At 39.0% G+C, this 19,830-nt stretch overlaps 1 protein-coding gene across 2 annotated transcripts in view; it reads right to left on the bottom strand.

The window, feature by feature from the left end:
• SLC25A17 (solute carrier family 25 member 17) overlaps positions 1-19,830 on the bottom strand; it is a 50,810-nt gene that overhangs the window by 9,934 nt on the left and 21,046 nt on the right. For both annotated transcript variants that reach the window (XM_030855856.3, XM_030855854.3), the window contains exons 2-8: positions 19,673-19,733; positions 16,789-16,855; positions 15,282-15,433; positions 4,603-4,719; positions 3,132-3,277; positions 2,948-3,043; positions 1,602-1,684 (exon numbers count right to left, since the gene is read on the bottom strand). In XM_030855856.3, coding sequence (XP_030711716.1) covers positions 1,602-1,684; positions 2,948-3,043; positions 3,132-3,277; positions 4,603-4,719; positions 15,282-15,433; positions 16,789-16,855; positions 19,673-19,733 — 722 coding nt within the window. The remainder of the gene's footprint in view (positions 1-1,601; positions 1,685-2,947; positions 3,044-3,131; positions 3,278-4,602; positions 4,720-15,281; positions 15,434-16,788; positions 16,856-19,672; positions 19,734-19,830) is intronic.

Here is a 19,830-nt window from a genome sequence, read left to right as displayed (position 1 = left end):
AATTCCCACCAGCATAGGAAAGTTCTGGTCGCTTCACATTCTTGCCAACACTTGGTATGGTCAGCATTTATTTTTTACTTTATACCAATTCTTTATCTTTGATTTTATTTTTTATCCCAAGTATATTCTATCTTTATAATAAATTTATTTTAAAATATCTTACATCTAGAAACAGTAATAAAGTTACAGCAGCTTTTGCTTCAAAGGTGCTGATCTATTTGACTTCCCTAGGGGTCAGTTTCTTTAAATGAAACGGGGAAATGACGACAGTACCTGCCTCATAGGGCTGTTGTTAGGATTAAGTGCGATTACCCAGGTAGAGCGTCTGGCTTAGTGTCTGCCACATAGCAAACACTCAACAGTGTTAGCTGCTCTCATCACCATTATCACTGTTGTCATCATTATGATGATAATTGTTGTAACTCTTCCTACTCTTCCCTCCCTTTCCCGCTATGACTGCTGCTCTCTAATAGCTGCTTATTTCTATCTATGCTTATTTCTAATAGCTGCTTATTTCTATCTATGCTTATTTCTATCTATGATAGAATTATTTCTATCTATGATAGAAATAATAGCTGCTTATTTCTATCTATCTATCATAGGATATGTCATCGATGGAGGACTACTCAGCAGAGTGGTCTCTATATTAGATTACAGCAGGGCTCTCTTTTTTAAAATTATGTTTCAGGTATACAGCATTATAATTTGACATCTGTATACACTACACAGTGATCACCAACACAAGTCCAGTAACCAACCATTACTGTACAGCTGACTCCTTTCACCCATTTTGCCCACCCTTGAATCCTCTTCCTCTCTGGTAACCACTAGTCTGTTCTGTGCATCAATGAGTTTGTTTGTTTGTTTTTAGATTCCACATATGAGTGAAATCAAATGTTTGTCTTTCTCTGCCTGACTTACTTCATAATACCTTCAAGGTCCATCCATGTTGTCGCAAATGGCAGGATTTTACAGGAGGATTCCCTTTCTAAAGGAGTACTGAATCTTTGTAACTAACAAAGAATAAGGACCTAAACTCTTCCATAATTTCCCAAAATGCTGTCATATCTCACTTAGCCCCTAAAGTCAGAAATGTTTGAGCACAGCAGGCAAGGGAGAGGTTTCTAGGCTGCCACTGCTAAGGCAGAAGTGCAAGGTAAGCAAATCCAACCACTTCTTGGCAGAGAGGGCTGTTAAAAGAGAGAACAGAGGGCTTCCCTGGTGGCGCAGTGGTTAAGAATCCGCCTGCTAATGCAGGGGACACGGGTTCGAGCCCTGGTCCGCGAAGATCCCACATGCTGCGGAGCAACTACGCTCGTGCTCCACAACTACTGAGCCTGCGCTCTAGAGCCCGTGAGCCACAACTACTGAGCCCGCGTGCCACAACTACTGAAGCCCACACGCCTAGAGCCCGTGCTCCGCAATGAGAGAAGCCACCGCAATGAGAAGCCTGTGCACTGTAACCAAGAGTAGCCCCCGTTCACAACTAGAGAAAGCCCACGCACAGCAAAGAAGACCCAACGCAGACAAAAATAAATAAATAAATAAAATAAATTAAAAAAAAAAAAGAGGACAGAATGTGAACCATCTACAAAGCTCACCTTACTCGTTGGTGAAGAAGATAGAGAATGTTCCGAAGACTCCCCAGTGTTCTGTTTTCTGGGTTCAGTCTGTGATGTCCGAACTGGGGAAGAAGAAAAAAAGATAAATAATTACTGCTTGCTACTGCTTTCTTTATCTCAATTTCAGCTTTCTTTATCTCAATTTCCGCTTGCAGAAGAAATTATGTTGGAGTAACATGTTACAGCATATGGTAATAAAAATATCCATCAGTATTTAGATTTAATTAATCCTCTTATTTCAATGAAATAAGTGAAAATAAGAAATATTTTTTCAATGAAGCAAGCATGAGAATTTTCATTTTACAGAGAGTCATGGGGAAAATTCTACCTCAAAAGAAAAAGCCATGCCCACGATGAAGATTTAGATATTGATGGTATGGCTTCCAATCCTTTAAGAAGTTATGATAAACACTAATTAATTAGAATCTCTGCAATTTGAGCTTTTCACATTATATGTTTCTATTATAAAAGTGTCAAAATACATTCATTTGACTGCTACTGAATTTCTTTATATTAAGTACCAATTTTAAAATAGTACATTAGTAAAAATACTTTTAACAGAAGGGAATAATCTTTTTGAACTGAAATACTTTCACTTCCACCTTCATTTTACCCATCAGTAAGTCCTTTGAATTTTTTCTCCCAAACAGACCTTGAATCTCTCCTCCCCACTGCTACCACCATAGTCCAGGCCACGCTCACATCTTACCTGTATGACCGAAATAGCCTCCTAACCTGACAACCTCCTTTTCTCTTAGCCTTCTGACCAATTCACCACTGAAAAGTCACAGTAATCTTCTCGAATTGTAAATCAGATCACATTACTCTCCAGTCTAAAGCCTTGCAAAGGTTTCCCGCTGCAGAGAGACTAAAATCTCATCCTTACCTATAGGCTCCCTGTTCCTTTTCTAATCTCCTCCTGAGCCACCTCCAGCCACAATGGCCTCCTTTCAGTTCCTAGGATTCACCAAGCTCTCGGTACATCATGTTTCCTCTACCTGGAATGCTCTTTCTTCTGCTCTTTGCACAGCTGGATCCTTACCTTCCTTTAAGTCTTAATTTACATATGGCTCCTCAGAGGAGCCCATCTCCAATCATGCCACCTGAGAAGACCCCCACCATGCCCCTCTCCACTAAATCATAGAATGCTGTTCACTTCCTTTATAGCTCTTTCCTCAATCTGCAAAATATCAAATAATGGAAAGAATGCATGAGGACTGCTCCGGACTACTTTATTGCTTTATTAAATAACATTGCTTCAAACAGGGAAACCAAGTATATTAGAATGTTGTTTGACTAAATGCAGGGAGAACCCTGGCACTCACCCTCAGAATTGACTGTACTGTCTGCAGAGGATAGGTGACCGTGGTGGCAATGGCTTTGGCTATTGCACCAATGATGAACACGTCCACAGAAGAAAGCTGGAAAGCAAAGGAAGAACAAACTGCATCAATCTAAACAGCAAGAAGGTGTCAGGGATTGTCTGCTGCTTTCAGAATCAGGGCTTACCTTCATTCGTTTCTTTAAAAGCTGCCGTTTTAAACCTTCATAGAACATGAATTGGATGGCAGGATTGAAGACCAACAGCAAGGAGGGAAATGTGCCATTCCATAAAGCCAGGATTCCTTCATCGCGAATGATCTGGTGAAAAGCATCTGAGCAAGAAATCAAGGACCTTTGATGACAATCCCCTAACTAGAGAAGACAATGTACCCAGAACACAAACCTCATTCTATCAGTATTCTATCACACTGATTCTATCAAGATTTCCTTCTCACAATGACAAGTTAATCAGTTAACTACTTTTGAATAATCATCAGATATTGACCATCACCAAGTTATTGAGAGACCAATTTCACTCATAGGCAACCTTTCCTGACAAATCTGGGGTTAGCATGTCAAGTTTTCCTAAGTAATCATCACCACCACTGGGAACTCTGTACTACACAGAATTGTGAACTGATAGCCCATGTGTTTCACAACAAAGGTCAGTACAGAAAAAGATTAGAGGTGACTTCCCTGGTGGCGCAGTGATTGGGAATCTGCCTGCCAACGCAGGGGACATGGGTTTGAGCCCTAGTCCGGGAGGATCCCACATGCTGCAGCGCAACTAGGCCTGTGCACCACAGCTACTGAGCTACTGAGCCTGTGCTCAGTAGCCCGCGAGCCACAGCTACTGAGCCTGTGTGCCACAGCTCTTGAAGCCCTGCTCCGCAACAAGAGGAGCCACCACAATGAGAAGCCTGCGCACCGCAACAACGAGTAGCCCCCACTTGCTACAACTAGAGAAAGTCTGTGCGCAGCAATGCAGCCAAAATAGATAAATAAATAAATGTATAAAAAAAGATTAGATAGTTCTCTGGAGTCCATTTTATAGGACTGCCTTATAAGAAAACCCCTGTTCTCATTACAAAGATGGAAGCATGGGAAAGGAGAACCTGGCAATGTAATACTATTAAAAAGCAGAAGCTCAAGGATATCAGATGCTAATCTGGTATCCTTATCTAAAGAAAACATTAGGGAAAAAAAAGTAGCAGATTGCTCTTCAGAAATATTCATCCCCTCCCACCTATGCTCCATGGGATATACTCCATGGGTGTATTTCTCTACCCTTTATCTTCTTGGGGCTTGGCCATTGGTTGTGCTTTGGCCAAGAGGATGTTAGCAGACAAAATGCAAACAGGGGCTTGAAATATGCTTGTTATGATTGGGCATGTCCTCTTGTGCTTTTGCCATCACCAAGAGAAGAATATGCTCAGGTTGGTCCCAGGAAAAGGAAGAGAGACACATGGAGCTGAGACTCCTAGGCTGGAGTCAGCCTAGATGAGTCAAATCCCTGTCAATCCAGAGACACAGGAGCTAAACAAATACTTACTGTTGGGCACTGAGATTTGAGGTTGTAGCATTATCATGGTGATAAATTCCAGATACAAAGAGAAAAGAAAATCTTTACAAAGGAACTCACCCAAGAGACACTCACCAATAATACCATTGTAGTTGGTTGGTACAATGTCTTCATTCCTAAATTTCGCCCCTTGCAGCTTCAGTCTGGTGTTTACTACCCAGAGTGGAGTTGTTAGCAGCACATTCACCACTCCTTCAAAAAGAAAGGGGGAGAGACAAAGGGAAAGCAAAATGTAACCTTTTAAGCTTTGCCGTCTTATGTTAAAGCTACACACCAATGTTTCAGTTATACGTCTGCCACTGACCTACTAGGAGACCTAAGGTAAGGTGTCCCTTTGTGCCAGGTTACAACACAAGCCACTACTGTTAGAAGCAATGCAGAAGCCTTGCTGATAGCAGAATGGCTGGCAGCAGTACTTCTCCACATGAAGAGAGTACTGAGTTTCCTCATTTGTATAATAGGAGGCAATCTGTTTGTCAATTTATATAACCACCAAAGTAGCAATTTTGATATAGTTTTAAGTACAGTTTTTAAAAACAGCTTTAAGACAGGGAAGTGACTTATTGATCACATGCTAAATAAGTCCATGACAATATCACATAAAACACACGATTTACAACTCTCATGTAAGTAGCTCACATGGTTTTAAGTGAGTATGGATCTAGTACAATAAATGAGAGAAAGTGTGACATTTGAAAGTGCTTCAACAGGGACTGGAGGCTCACAGAAGACTTCTTCATCACTTGGGGAATTAGGATAGGCAGGCAGCAAGCAGCAGTTATGAACCATTACAAAAACACCTGAAACAGTTTCACAAGCATCATAATCCTTACAAGTTTAAGGATGGGGATCTTGGCTGCCCAAGGTGGCCTCAGAGTGGAACAATACAATGAGCCAGGTGCTTCTTTTTTGAAAACACATGATCCCAATTTAATACCACCTTGAGTTATTAAAATATTCCTCATCAGTCCTGAAATGATTAGAGAAAAATACCAGACAGACTTGTAACAAGGTGCCTGACACACAGTATATACTTTATAAATGTTTGTTAAATAAATACTTAACAAGTAAACTAATGAGCAAACTCAGCAAACAATGGTATATCAAGCTCTCTGGCTCTAGCCATACTCTGAAGAACCAAGAGGCACAATTATAAGGAAGAGAAATCTTCTTTTACTAAAAGCCATTTAAATACAACAGGATTAAGAATGTTTTGATTTAAGGAATCTCACAACATACTATATCTAGAAAACACCAAGGCTAAGCTTGGTGAAAACACCAGGAAATTCAAATTCTAAATTTTCATTAGCTGAATGCAGTTGCAAAAGTAAGATATTTTGGCACCTCTCTCTTAGAAACATTGTGAGAACACATTTCTCAAAATAAAAAGGCATTATCAAATAATTTTGTGAGTTGTATTTGTTATATTTTTCCACATAACACAAAGGAGTCATCTTTAGTTATGACTCAATATATTCATACATTGTCACTTGAGGCATTGATCATAATCTGAAAAAGTCTTAACTAGAGATTCTTGCTAGTCTCATTTTACAAAAGCACAAGTGCCCAAGAGGCCAAGATAGAAGACTATCAATACACGCCCATCTGCCCAGACTTTATAATGTATTCCTATTCAATATAATGTACACATCACTTAACAAAAAACAATCAACAGCCAGAAAAATCAGACTAGAAAGTGCTACTAAGCAGTCTACTGCTTTTTTTTTTTTAAAGATGAAGACAGGAGAGCTCAGAACCAGAGATCACAAGCTTCTGTGGATACTGTAGACAGGCACAGTGTACATACCTTTCTAAACAAATGAAATAGGTTGCCCATTAAATAAATTCTTTGGCAATCAAAATTCCCTTCATGTTCTATTCAAGAGGTAGGCACACACAAAACATTTCAGAGGCAATGCAGCAAAGATTAAGATTTAGCCACTATTTAAAATTCTGCTACATATCCCCATTATTAACACAGGCTGAAAGATGGAGAGGATTCTAAGGACACTGTCAAGTACAAAAATGCATCACATCATTTAAAGAAGAGAATATAAAGTCCTTGTAAGAACATTTTGTATTTCAAAGCTTTCTTTCTGAGAAGTTCTTTAATGCTCTAAGCCAAAATAGATGGAGAGGTATTTTTTAACCACTATCATTTTATGAGTTCTGGGAAAATACCCGAGGATCCAAACTTTACTAAAAACTTGCAACCTATATAATCAAGCAAAGGACAACATTCCACGGAGGAAAAACAAGCTGCAAACGAACGTGATGAGTGATTCCGACTCTGACTAAAGCACGGTGGATATGGCTGCAGGATAGAGAAAGCTGTCTGCTTATTTACATGTAGAAAATTCTTCTGCCAGTTCCAAGCCATGGCTGTTCCTTCCGCTCTAAGATGGGAATATTAATACCTTACCTACTTAAGAACAGGAAATTGTTTTTCTTCCAATTCAAATGATTCTGTTTTCTTTCTTCATAAAAAATCATTTATAAAAAACAGAACCAAAATTAAAAGATGAAGAACAGTAACTGAACACACTCACTAAAATCACTCACTGACTCAAGGATACGTGAAACACAGCTGTTTACTTCTGAAATATTAAAAACAAAGTTTTATTAGTAGTGGGTCTCCTGAGTTAAGGACAGAAAACAAAAACAGAGAATGCTAATTGGGTGCACTTCTGGGGAACACGTGCCATGACCACTGAGATAAGAAAATGGCAGATCAGGGTCATAAATCTAAGTGCTTGGCTCCTTACAAAGGAATGCAACTTGATACACTACAGGAACAAACCTGCCTTACCAGATTTAAGGCCTAAGGACAGGAAATTAATTTCACTGTCACAACAATGATAACACCGTTGGCATTCAAAAAGAGTTATTGATAAAAATTCCAATTTCATAAAAATGGCAAGTATCATCTTCATTTAAGTTACCTGTGAGGTTCTGATCTCAAATTCTTCCCCAGGGTATTAAACTATTTGGGCTTTCTTCTGTGAAAATAAAATAAATAGTAATAACTCTCTAAGTTCCCAGAAGTGGAGTACTACTACTCCTAGTTCTCCCTGGCGACAATGCAACTCATTCCTACAGTGACTGGAACACAATGGCAGGGTTCACAGCAGGAAGAGAAAAAGCTGTTTTAATTATCATAAAAATGCGGTAAGCATTAAGATATAAAAACATGAGGAGTTTAAAACTCGCAAAAGTGATTTCCAAGGAATTCCCTACCCTCAGAAAAAGAGAGGACCTATAATCGGAGAATCACAGAATTATAAAGGACTATAAAATTCATTTGATCAAGGGTCTCTCAACTGTGACATTACTGACATTTGGAGCTGGATAATTTTTAGTTTGGGGCAGGGCAGGGGTGCAATTGTGTAGGATGTTTAGCAGTATCCCTGGCCTTCTACCACTAGATGCCAGTAGCATCCTCCAGCTGTGACAACCAAAAATGTTCCCAGACATGGTCATATGTTCCCTGTGGATCCACTGATCTAATCCAATCACCAGGTGATTATTCATTTTATTTTTGAAAATCTCAAAAGATAGGAATTCATTCTCACCCCAATAGCCTATTTTTCACAAGAGCTGTTAGAAATTTTATTTTTACTGATACTAAATCTACCTTCTTAAAGCAACTGGAAACATAAAACTAGCTAATAGGTGTTTTTTTTTTATCTGAGGTATGAATTAGCAATTCTTAAATAACTTTATGTGTATCTTAGGATAAGTAAATGATTATGACCTGCAAGTCAGTCATCCATGGTCTGCTCATCAAGTACGTATTGTGTGTCTAGTATGTGCTAAGTAGGTGCTGATGATACAGAAGTAAATAAAAAATGAAAATCCCTGCCCTTTTGATGCTTATGTTCTAATGGTGCAAGACAGGATAAATGAGTAAAATATGTAGTATGTTAGAGGACAAGGTTAAGGAGAAAATTTAAGCAGAGAAGGGGGATAAAGTTTTGCAGGGTAGAAGGGGGCACCATTTTCATCAGTGTGGCCATTTAGGGAAAGACCTTAAAGGAGGTGAGGGAATGAACCACACAGTAACCAGGCAGAGGAAACAGCAGGTACACAGGCCCCGAGGCAGAAGCATGCCAGGAGTGTTCCTGGAGAAGAGGTCAGTGAGGCTTGCAGTGGAGTGAGTAAAGAGGACGGGCAGGCCAGGTGACACAGGGCTTTGTAGGACAAGGTAAGGACTCTGGCTTTTACTCTGAGTGAGAAGGGAAGCAATTGGAGTCCTTTGAACAGAGAAATAATACAATCTCACTTATGTTTTTTTAATTAATTTATTTATTTTTGGCTGTGTTGGGTCTTCGTTGCGGTGTGTGGGCTTTTTCTAGTTGCGGCGAGTGGGGGCTACTCTTTGTTGCAGTGCGCAGGCTTCTCAATGCAGTGGCTTCTCTTGTTGCAGAGCATGGGCTCTAGGTGCATGGGCTTCAGTAGTTGTGGCACGTAGGCTCAGTAGTTGTGGCTTGCAGGCTCTAGGGCACAGGCTCAGTAGTTGCGGCGCACGGGCTTAGTTGCTCCGTGGCATGTGGGATCTTCCCGGACCAGGGCACGAACCCGTGCCCCCTGCATTGGCAGGCGGATTCTTAACTACTGCGCCACCAGGGGAGCCCTCACTTATGTTTTAACATGAGCACACTGGCTGCTGTGTTGAATACATATTGAAGGGGACAAAGGAGGAAGCAGGGCATCAGTTGGGAGGCTCTGAAGATAATCCTGGCAAGATTTAGTGGTGGCTTGGACACAGGTGGTAGTGGGGGAAGGGGCTGAATTCTAGAAACCATATGAAGAAACAGGCAATAGGATTTGCTCACAGACTGGAGGTGGGGTCAAAGAGAAAGAGGATGAATTCGACTTTTGGTAGGGCAACTAGTAAAATGAGGAAGATTACAGGAGGAGTGGTCCTTTAAATTGAATTCATTCATTCAACATTTAATCAGCACCTTCTGTGTATCAGGCACTGGGGATACAGAGATTTAAAACAATGTAGTCTCTGCCCTCAAGGAGTTCACTGTCTAACAAAAGATAAAGACAAATATGCAGACTATTGTTATCCAGCAGAGTAAGCACTGAGACAGAGGTATATACAGAGCTGGAGCACAGAGGGTAGGCACCTAACCCAGAATACAACTTGGGGGTGGTGGACATGAGAAACAGGGAAGCTTCCTGAAGAGGAGGTGGCTTGAGATGAGAATAAAAGGATGACTAGGAATTAATAAGATAAAAAAAGCAGTAAGGCTGCTTCAGACTGACAACAGCAGCTGTAGAGGAATGAAGTTACTAAGGGCTCGGTCTATTCAAGGAATCACAGTTTGGCACAGGAGAACAAGAATAGAAAAGACCAAGATAGGGAGGTAAGCAGTATCACAGCAGATCTCGTATGTTAGGCGCTTATCCTGCACGTGTACGAGGGGGGCCTTTTCTGCTGAGGGTGCCGCGACTCCATCCTACACGCAAGCGGCAGACACTGAAGGGTCTGAAGCTGGGCACAACATAATCAGATTCGGATATTAGAATAGCAGTTCTCAATCATTTCTCTGACAAGACATGTAACAGATATGTTCACAATCAACACAGACCCACGGGTTCTCCCTGGACGTCAAGCGTAATTCCATTCTTTTCTCACGCTCTCAAGAAAACATTTCAGAATGTAAATGAATTAGAATGATATTAATACAGTGGGATCTCTTTTAACCAGTTCCATATAATGGACTCACCAGATAAACCTGTGTTCCTCTTTCCCTTTACAGGACACACCGACAGATGCCACGGCACGCTGATAGCTACGGCCAGTAGGCTACTCCCTAGTGTACCCGTGCTCTTCTACTTCCATCCCACAGGGGTTTAGGTTTACCAGGAGTGAATTATGTCTTTTCTCAAACCTGCTTATGTCGGTCATATCTGTTACAGTAGGCAAAGCATTTACAGGTATGGGTTATACAAGAAAAAAGTACAAAACTTCCATCAGTGAGTGGATATGTTTTGGCCATACAAAAAATTGGATAAGTATATATTCATATATCTTAGGTTAAAATAAAATATTTAAGGCATGTAGGCTATTTATGATAGTCCCTACTTCCATTGACTTTTTAAAACTAACTGCCCTACCATACCAGTCTAGCTGTTTTAGGTATGGGAGGATCTACTGTAATTATAAACTGCGTAAGAGTTAGAAAGAAAATGAGCAGAGCACAGTGAGAGAGAATAACAAGGGGTTGTGTGTACCTAGTAGATAATGGGATGCCAGATAACAGCAAACAAACAACTTTGGACACCTAAAAAGAAGAAGATTTAATCATATACTTCATAAACTAGTAGTTTCGTGGGAAGTTATATGAGTTAGTCTCTGACAGTGAGTCATAACCTTTTAAATGTAAATACATATGAACCACGGTAATCTAAAAAGTATTAAGGGACTTCCCTGGCGGTCCAGTGGATAAGACTCCGCACTCCCAATTCAGGGGACACGGGTTTGATCCCTGGTCGGGGAACTAAGATTCTGCATGCCCCATGCCACACAGCGTGGGCAAAAAAAAAAAAAAAAAAAAGTATTAAAATCAAGGTATTACCAATACTTGGTGTCAAGTATAAAACATCATACCAGATTGCCATTTGTTGCAATTATGTAAAAAAGAAGATTCCTCCTCTACAGGTTGGATCTATTCTGATATTTTTTCAAGTGAACAAATCTCAAACTTGAGTTCTTTGAATTATGACATTGCTTGAAAACCATTCTTCTAGAAAGGCTACTTGAAGCACAACTATGCAAAGTATGTTAGTGAGAAAGACTTGAGAGGCAAAGAGATCAGAACAGAGCAATGGTCCAAGGGAGAGATGATGGCACTTGATTTTGGGAAACGGCTACGGACATGGAGACGAGGGAATGGATTCAAGAGATATTTAAGAGACACACTGATGGTTCATGAAGACCAGGCAGACATGGAGGGTAAGAGAGCACCCTCTATGAAGACTTCCAGATTTCTATCCTGAGTTACCTACCTACAAGTATTCACTTATTACCCCAGAAAATGAAACCCTGTGTGTTATACTCTTTATGTGAAAGTTGGTCTGGTGGGGGTTGGGGGTGATGAGGGTGGTCAAAAGGCACAAACTTCCAGTTATAAAATAAGTCAGTCATGGGGATGTGATGCACAGAAGGTGACTAGACTTAATAATACTGAACTGCATATTTGAAAGTTGCTGAGAGTCGATCTCAAAAGTTCTCACCACAAGAAAAGAAAAAAAATTGTAAATATCTGTGATGATGGATGTTAACCAGACTTCTTGTGGTGATCATTTCACATTATACACAAATATTGAATCATTATGTCATATACCTGAAACTAATAGAATATTATGTCAATTATATCTCAATTAAAAAAAAAAGTTGGTCCAAGTGAAAGTTCATTATATCAAAATCAACTTGAGACTAAAATGAGAGTACTAAGCATAAGAAAGGCTCAGAGACCAAATAAAAAAACAGCAGTGGTCTCATATAGGTGAAGAGGAAGAATTGGGGGCCATGAATACTCCTGGCCTGGTAACTATTTTTCAATCAAATCATTTTCATTTCAAATGGACATTTACATTATTCAACTGTGTGGCTCCCAAATCAGTAATTTTTCAAAGAATATATCAATAAGTGAGTCCACAAAATACTAACACTAAACATGCAACATTTAAATAAATTAATTTAGATATAGACTAGATAAACACAAAAAACCCATAGGAAAGAGATCTACTTTTTTCCCATCTCTTTAATAAAACCCTGATTAATTCAACAAATATTTTGTTTATTTAGCAAATATTTATTGAGCTCCTACTACATGTTAGGAATTGTTCTTACTGAAAATTTAGCAAGGCAGGGGGGAACAGATATATATATACACATATGCCACAAAAGCAGGTATCATATGTATTCGTTATCTTATATATGTATAGATATAACAATTACACATATATAGAGATAAATTTATAATTGCAATATATATTGTCTAATTCATGTAATATGTATCTTTAACTTTCTTTTTCTTGGCCACACCACGCGGCATGCGGGATCTTAGTTCCCTGACCAGGGATTGAACCTGTGCCCCCTGCACTGGAAGCACGGAGTCTTAACCACTGGACAACCAAGGAAGCCCCTATATCTTATATATATAAAGTATATATAAGATACTACTCTGCATCTTATATATATCTTTGATATACCATATATAGATAAAGATGTCTGCTCTTATAGAGCTCATATTCCACTAAGTAGAGACAGACAGTAACTAGATATTCACAATATCAGGTTAGTGGCTCCTTAGTGCTTCTGAAGTCTCAGATGACAAGGATCCAAAGTCTTCTAAAATTGGGCTCCTATTCAACTCTCCAACTTTATTGCTCATGTTCCTACACTCACTCACAAAATTATAGAACTCACTGATCTAAATGTGGTCCTGTATTCTCCGTTTGCTACCATTCTCTCCATCCAGAAACCATCACCACTTATCTCCAAGTGTTACTAATTCTGCCAAGGCTCAGCTCAAGAGGCACTGCTTCCTATAAGGAGATACCTCCCAGCCAAAAGTGACCTTTCTCCTATGAACCCCTAGGGTACTAACGACTATGGTGATACTGACTACACTGGGCTGTGCACTAAAAACTCTTTGTCACATCTGACTAAATGCTTTCACACTCATGGTGGGCTTCATGAGTGTGTAACCTGTCTTGTGCTTGGTTTAATGCTTTAGTGTCAACCATCTTGAAATGCTTAATAAATTGTGAACAAGGAGTCCTGCATTTTCATTTTATACTGGACCCTGAAAATTATGTAGCCAGTCCTGTTCATGTTAAACATTGCATGCAATCCTCAGTCCAAAAAAACAAAACAAAACAAACAAACAAACAAAATCTCCCCCAAAATCCCCAGAAAGTAAGCAGGAAAGGTATTGTAATTTTCATTTTTTAAAAAAGAGACCTTATGTCCATAAATTCTGGGTACAGGCTGCTAAACAGGGATAACTGACCCTCCTCTCTGGATTAAGAAGATAAAAATAAGCCAAGTCAGCTCAAAAATAAAACTTTGTGTATATGGTCAACTGATCTTCACAAGGGTGCCAAGACCATTCAGAGGGGGAAAGGACAGTCTAGCCACATCAACAAATGGTATTAGGAAAACTGGATTTCCACATACAAAAGAATGAAGTTGGATCGTTATCTTACATCACACACAGAAATTAACTCTAAATGGATTAAAGACCTAAAACTATACAACTCCTAGATGAAAACATAGGAGGAAAGCTTTCATGGCATTAAACTCAGCATGATTTCTTGGACATGACACCAAAAGCACAGGCAAAAAAGGAAAAATATGCAAATGGCACAATATCAAACTTAAAAACTTTTGAGCATCGAAGGACATATCAACAGAGTGAAAGGCAACCTACAAAATGGGAGAAAATCTGTGCAAATCGTATATCTGATAAGGGGTTAATATCCAGAATACATAAAGAATACTTATAGTGCAACAACAACAAAAAATCAAATAACTCAAAAAATGGGCAAAAGATTTGAACAGACATTTCTCCAAAGATGCTCAACATCATAGGAAAAGATGCTCAACATCACTAATCATAAGAGAAATGCAAATCAAAACCACAGTGAGGGCTTCCCTGGTGGCGCAGTGGTTGAGAGTCCGCCTGCGATGCAGGGGACACGGGTATGTGCCCCGGTCCGGGAAGATCCCACATGCCGCGGAGCGGCTGGGCCCGTGAGCCGTGGCCGCTGAGCCTGCGCGTCCGGAGCCTGTGCTCCGCAACGGGAGAGGCCACAACAGTGAGAGGCCCGCGTACCGCAAAAAAACAAAAAACAAAAACACGGTGAACTATCACTTCGCCATCATTAGGATGGCTACTATAGAAAAAATAGAAGATAACAAGTGTTTGTAAGGATGTGGAGAACCTGGAACCAACTGCTGGTGGGATTTTGAAATAGTGCAACCAGTGTGGAAAACAGTATGGTAGTTCCTCTCAAAATTAAAAAAAGAACTACCATATGATCCAGCAATCTCACTTCTGGGAATATATCCAAAAGAACTGAAAGCAGGGACTCAAAAGAACTATTCATACAACCCATGTTCATAGCAGCAAATATTCACAGTAACCAGGAGGTGGAAACAACTCAAATGTCCATCAATAGATGAATGGATAAACAAAATGTGGTATATACATACAATAGAATATTATTCACCCTTAAAAAACCAGGAAATCCTGTTACATCCTACAATATGAATGAACCTTGAGTACATATTATGCTGAATGAAATAAACCAGTCACAAAAAGACAAATACTGCATGATTCCACTTATACGAGGCATCTCAAGTAGTCACATGCATAGAAACAGAAAGTAGAACTGTGCTTACCAGGAGCTGGGGGGAGGGTGGAAAGGGGAGTTGTTATTTAGTGGGTACAGAACTTCTCATGTATAAAATGAAAATGTTCTGGAGATCTGTTTCACAATAATGTAAGTAAACCTACTACTGAAATGTACACTTAAAAATTGTTAGGATGGTAAATTTTATGTTATGCATTTTTACTACACACACAACACACACACACACAGAGTCAAGTCAGAAAACTAATTACATTCTTTGTAGCATTACTTTGTGTTAAAATAACCTCTTGGGGTATATGGACCACAATATAAACAACAACATATAAAAATATCTTATATTCAGAAAACTTAGTTACCTGCAACAAATCCAACTACCAGATCTTTTGCAGTAGTAGAATGTTGACCTTTGATCCAGACTGCTTTGAGGCTATTAAAAGTGTAGAAATAGACAAAATTGGAGCAGCAGAGACTGGAGATAACTGGAAACCACCCTCGATATGGTGCCAGGCTAGGGGAAGAACACAATAAGCAAAGTAAAAATGCTGAACAAAAGGCACTAGAAATGAGAGTCCTAGAAAAGGCTGATCACCATTCACATATTCTCAAAGTTCACTCCTACACTACAATGTACTCCAAACTGTACACATATTCTACATTCTGAGGATGCCCAAACCAAGAATTCTTTTCTAGCATTAATGATACCAAAGAAACAACATACATTCTATGACTGATTTATTGATTTCCCCCCTCGATTTCCTTTAGTAAATTGCTATGTAAAATTAAAGACAATTTCCTCATGGCTGTTAGTTAATATAGCATCATTCACATTTCATTACAGGGCAAGAACATTTAAAATGAAGTAAATATAGAAGTGCAAAAAAAAAAAGCGATGGGGGCATGTTATAAGGGCACAGGAACCAGACTGAAGGAGCTCACACTGGCCACACCTGGGACAATTTGAGCACCAAAATAATTAAGTAATTAATTGTAAACCATTGAATTTCTGAGTCTGTATGATACTAAATTATTTCCTCATAGACTGCTTATAGTTGCAAAAGAGGAAAAATAAAATTATTCAGTGCTAACTTGAATCTAAGAAATCATAATTAACCAATGGAGGGCAAGTAGACAATATGTGACTCCAATGTGGCATCCTGAGGAGGACACAATTTCATCTATACATTATTCTGGCCAAGAATGCATAGACTCAATCTAATCATGAAGAAACATGAGGCAAACTTAAAGTGAGAAAAATTTTATTTAAGGAAAAATAAGGGGAGAAGGTCCACATCTTTGAAAATGTCAGTCGTAGGGGTAAGGGGCTTTGATGTATGGTATGTAACTTACTCTCAAATTAATTCTGAAAAAATCTGTGTGTGGTGTGTGTATGTGTCTGTGTAGTAAAGAAAGAAGGAGGGAGTGGGGAAGGGAGGGAGAAAGCATGAGCACAAACGGAAGAGTGTTAACAACAGGTCGATCTGGTTAAAACACATACTGGTATTCTTTGTACTATTTTAGTTTTGCAACTTTTTGTAAATTTGAAATTATTTCCAAATAAAAAGTTTTTTAAAAGGTACACAGGTCTGAATGCATCTGATAGAATGAGCTGAACAACTATTACCTTCTTCAGTTTATTGTTCATTGGTTTCATGTAAGATGCCATGATCAAGAATCAAAATGGTCAACCACAGAACTTTAAGGAAATGAAAACAACTATGTATTTACTTACAACTCAGTCAATTACAAATTCACAACACTGTGAGGCTTTGAGAATGGATAGAAAGTGAGTGTAGGTATGATGGATGCCCAGGAATCTCCTAATGAGCTGCTCTACCTAACAAGGATGAACAAGGTAGTACTCACAGGCCTTCTTCTTTAATGATCTCCAGGAGCACCATGTGTGTCGTTTTGGACTTTCTTTTCTCATCAACTACAAGACCAAAGAGTACATGTTTAAACTAAATCCTTTGAGAATTGTTATCTTCAGCATCAGCAAGTTTCACTGAAACGCCATTTACCTCACATGAGCAGTCTCTCACCCTATTCTTTGAGCTCCCTAGTTTGCCTCAGAACTCAATGATCCTCCTGTGTTCCCATGTGCTAAATTTCCTACTATTGATCCCATGGTTTCATCTGTTATTCATGAACCATAAAGCATTTTAATTCAAGACCTAATTTCCAAAGTAAAAAATGTAACAGGAGAAATTTATTTCTTATATTTCATAGGGCTCTCTAGTTTTTTTTCAAAGTTATATATTCTCTTTTTTATCTTAATATCTTATAAAGTAGAGAGGAAATAAATTACCATTTCCCTTTCAGAGAAGAGGTTACAGACACAAAGCTGTGAAGGACACATGTAGTTGGCAGCAGAGCCGGGATTAAAATTCAAGTTTACAAAGTTTTAACCTTGTGCTCTGTTCCCTAATCTAAAAAAATAAAAGGTCTCAAAAAGATGGGAACTCTGCTTTTCTTGGCATTCTAAATAAAACAAAACGTACCTCAATTAACTTCAAATTTCCTACCCACATCTGAAGACTATTTTGAAAACATAAAAATAGGAAAATGAACCGATTTCTTAAGAATTAAAATTGGTACCTTTATGGCTCATGGGATGGCAAATTAGGAAACCCCTGTACAAGGCAATCTAACAATAACTATCAAAATTACAAACATTTGCCCTTTGATCAAACAATCCCATTTCTGGGAATTTATCTCATAGAACTTACAGAAACAAATTAGCATATGGGGAATTCCCTGGTGGTGCAGTGGTTAAGAATCTGCCTGCCAATGCAGGGGATGCAGGTTCGAGCCCTGGTCCAGGAAGACCCCACATGCTGTGGAACAACTAAGCCCGCGAGTCACAACTACTGAGCCTGCACTCTAGAGCCCGCGAGCCACAACTACTGAGCCTGCATGCCACAACCACTGAAGCCTGCGTGCCTAGCGCCCATGCTCTGCAACGAGAAGCCACCTCAATGAGAAGCCCATGCACTGCGACGAGAAGCCCACACACCGCAACGAAGAGTAGCCCCCGCTTGCCACAACTAGAGAAAGCCTGCACGCATCAACAAAGACCCGATGCAGACAAAAATAAATAAATAAAATTTATTAAAAAAAATCTAGAAACAATAAATGCTAGAGAGGGTGCGGAGAAAAGGCACTGCACTGTCGGTGGGAACGTAAATTGATACAGCCACTATGGAGAACAGTATGGAGGTTCCTTAAAAAACTAAAAATAGAACTGCCATATGACCCAGCAATTGCACTACTGGGCATATACCCTGAGAAAACCATAATTCAAAAAGATACATGTACCACAATATTCATTGCAGCACTATTTACAGTAGCCAGGACATGGAAACAACTTAAATGTCCATCAACAGATGAATGGATAAAGAAGGTGTGGCACATATATACAATGGAGTATTACTCAGCCATAAAAAGGAATGAAATAGAGTTATTTGTAATGAGGTGGATGGACCTAGAGTCTGTTATACAGAGTGAAGTCAGAAAGAGAAAAATACTGTATGTTAACACACATATATGGAATCTAAAAAAATGGTACTGATGAACCTAGTGGCAGGGCAGGAATAAAGACCCAGATGTAGAGAACGGACTTGAGGACATGGGGAGGAAGGGGAAGCTGGGACAAAGTGAGAGAGTAGCACTGACATATATACACTACCAAATGCAAAATGGACGGCTAGTGGGAAGCTGCTGCATAGCACAGGGAGATCAGCTTGATGCTTTGTGATGACCTAGAGGGGTGGGAGAGGGAGGATGGGAGGGAGTCTCAAGAGGGAGGAGATATGGGGATATATGTATACATATAGCTGATTCACTTTGTTGTATAGCAGAAACTAACACAACATTGTAAAGCAATTATTCTCCAATAAAGATATTTAAAAAATGCTGTTAAGTGAAAAATGTAAGATATGGAACAGTGTGAAAAGTATGCTTTTTGAGTAATAAAGAGAGGCAATTGAGAATATATATTATTTGCTTGTTTTTCTACATAAAGAAACTCTCAGGGCTCTTTCAGAGACTAATAGAGACATTATCTACAGGGGAGAGAAAAGGAGACAGTGTAGAGTGAGATTTTTCACTGTACTGCCTATCTTTTCATGTATTTTGGTTTTTGAGTCATATAAAATTATTACCTTTCCAAAATCTCTAAAATTAATTAAAAATAGTGGCCATGAAGGATTTTAATATAGGAATTAGTTTATTCAAAGCTAATCTTACTCTTATCTCTTCATCTAAGTTCTGGCATAGGTTTATAATTTAAAGTTGAAAAATACTGAGGAAAGAACAAGCAGGAGTTACAGAAAGTTGCATAGCCCTATAAAGTGAAAGAGGGAGACTAGGACTACGTACCCACGTGAGCAGTGACAATGGTATCTGGCTCCACCATGTTTCCTATTCTCTGTTCTCTTTCCAGAAAATCTACCCCCAGTAAAAAAAAAATCTCTACATTGTGCCTTTCAAAAGTCGTATTGTTTATTAGAATGAACTGTAATGATTCAAAATTACTAATGCAAGCCCACTCAGGTCTCTCAGATTAGAAAATGGCTGAGGCTATGACTCATTCACAAACATCAAAAATAAAAGTATTTAAAGTTAGTGAAAATGGACAACAGATTTCTAATGAAATGGGAAATCCTATGTTAACTTAGAACTTAGTAGAGAAGTATGTTTGCTTCCTGATACCAAATGAACAGGAATATGATGACAATAAGATACTTACCTTGAAGTCGAAGTCGAGCTGTATCCAAGGGAAAAAATACTGTCATTGCTGTCATGCTTCCCTGAAAAGTTTGAAAAGCCTTTAGCCATTACAGTATCACAAAAATAATGAGCCACAACTTTTAAATGAACAAAAAGTTCATTATTATCAAAGGGTCA

This window comes from Globicephala melas, chromosome 10 (assembly GCF_963455315.2).
Source record: "Globicephala melas chromosome 10, mGloMel1.2, whole genome shotgun sequence".
Taxonomy (NCBI): domain Eukaryota; kingdom Metazoa; phylum Chordata; class Mammalia; order Artiodactyla; family Delphinidae; genus Globicephala; species Globicephala melas.
The sequence above is the reverse complement of the archived record's forward strand: the minus strand, read 5'-3'. Positions and strand labels throughout refer to the sequence as shown.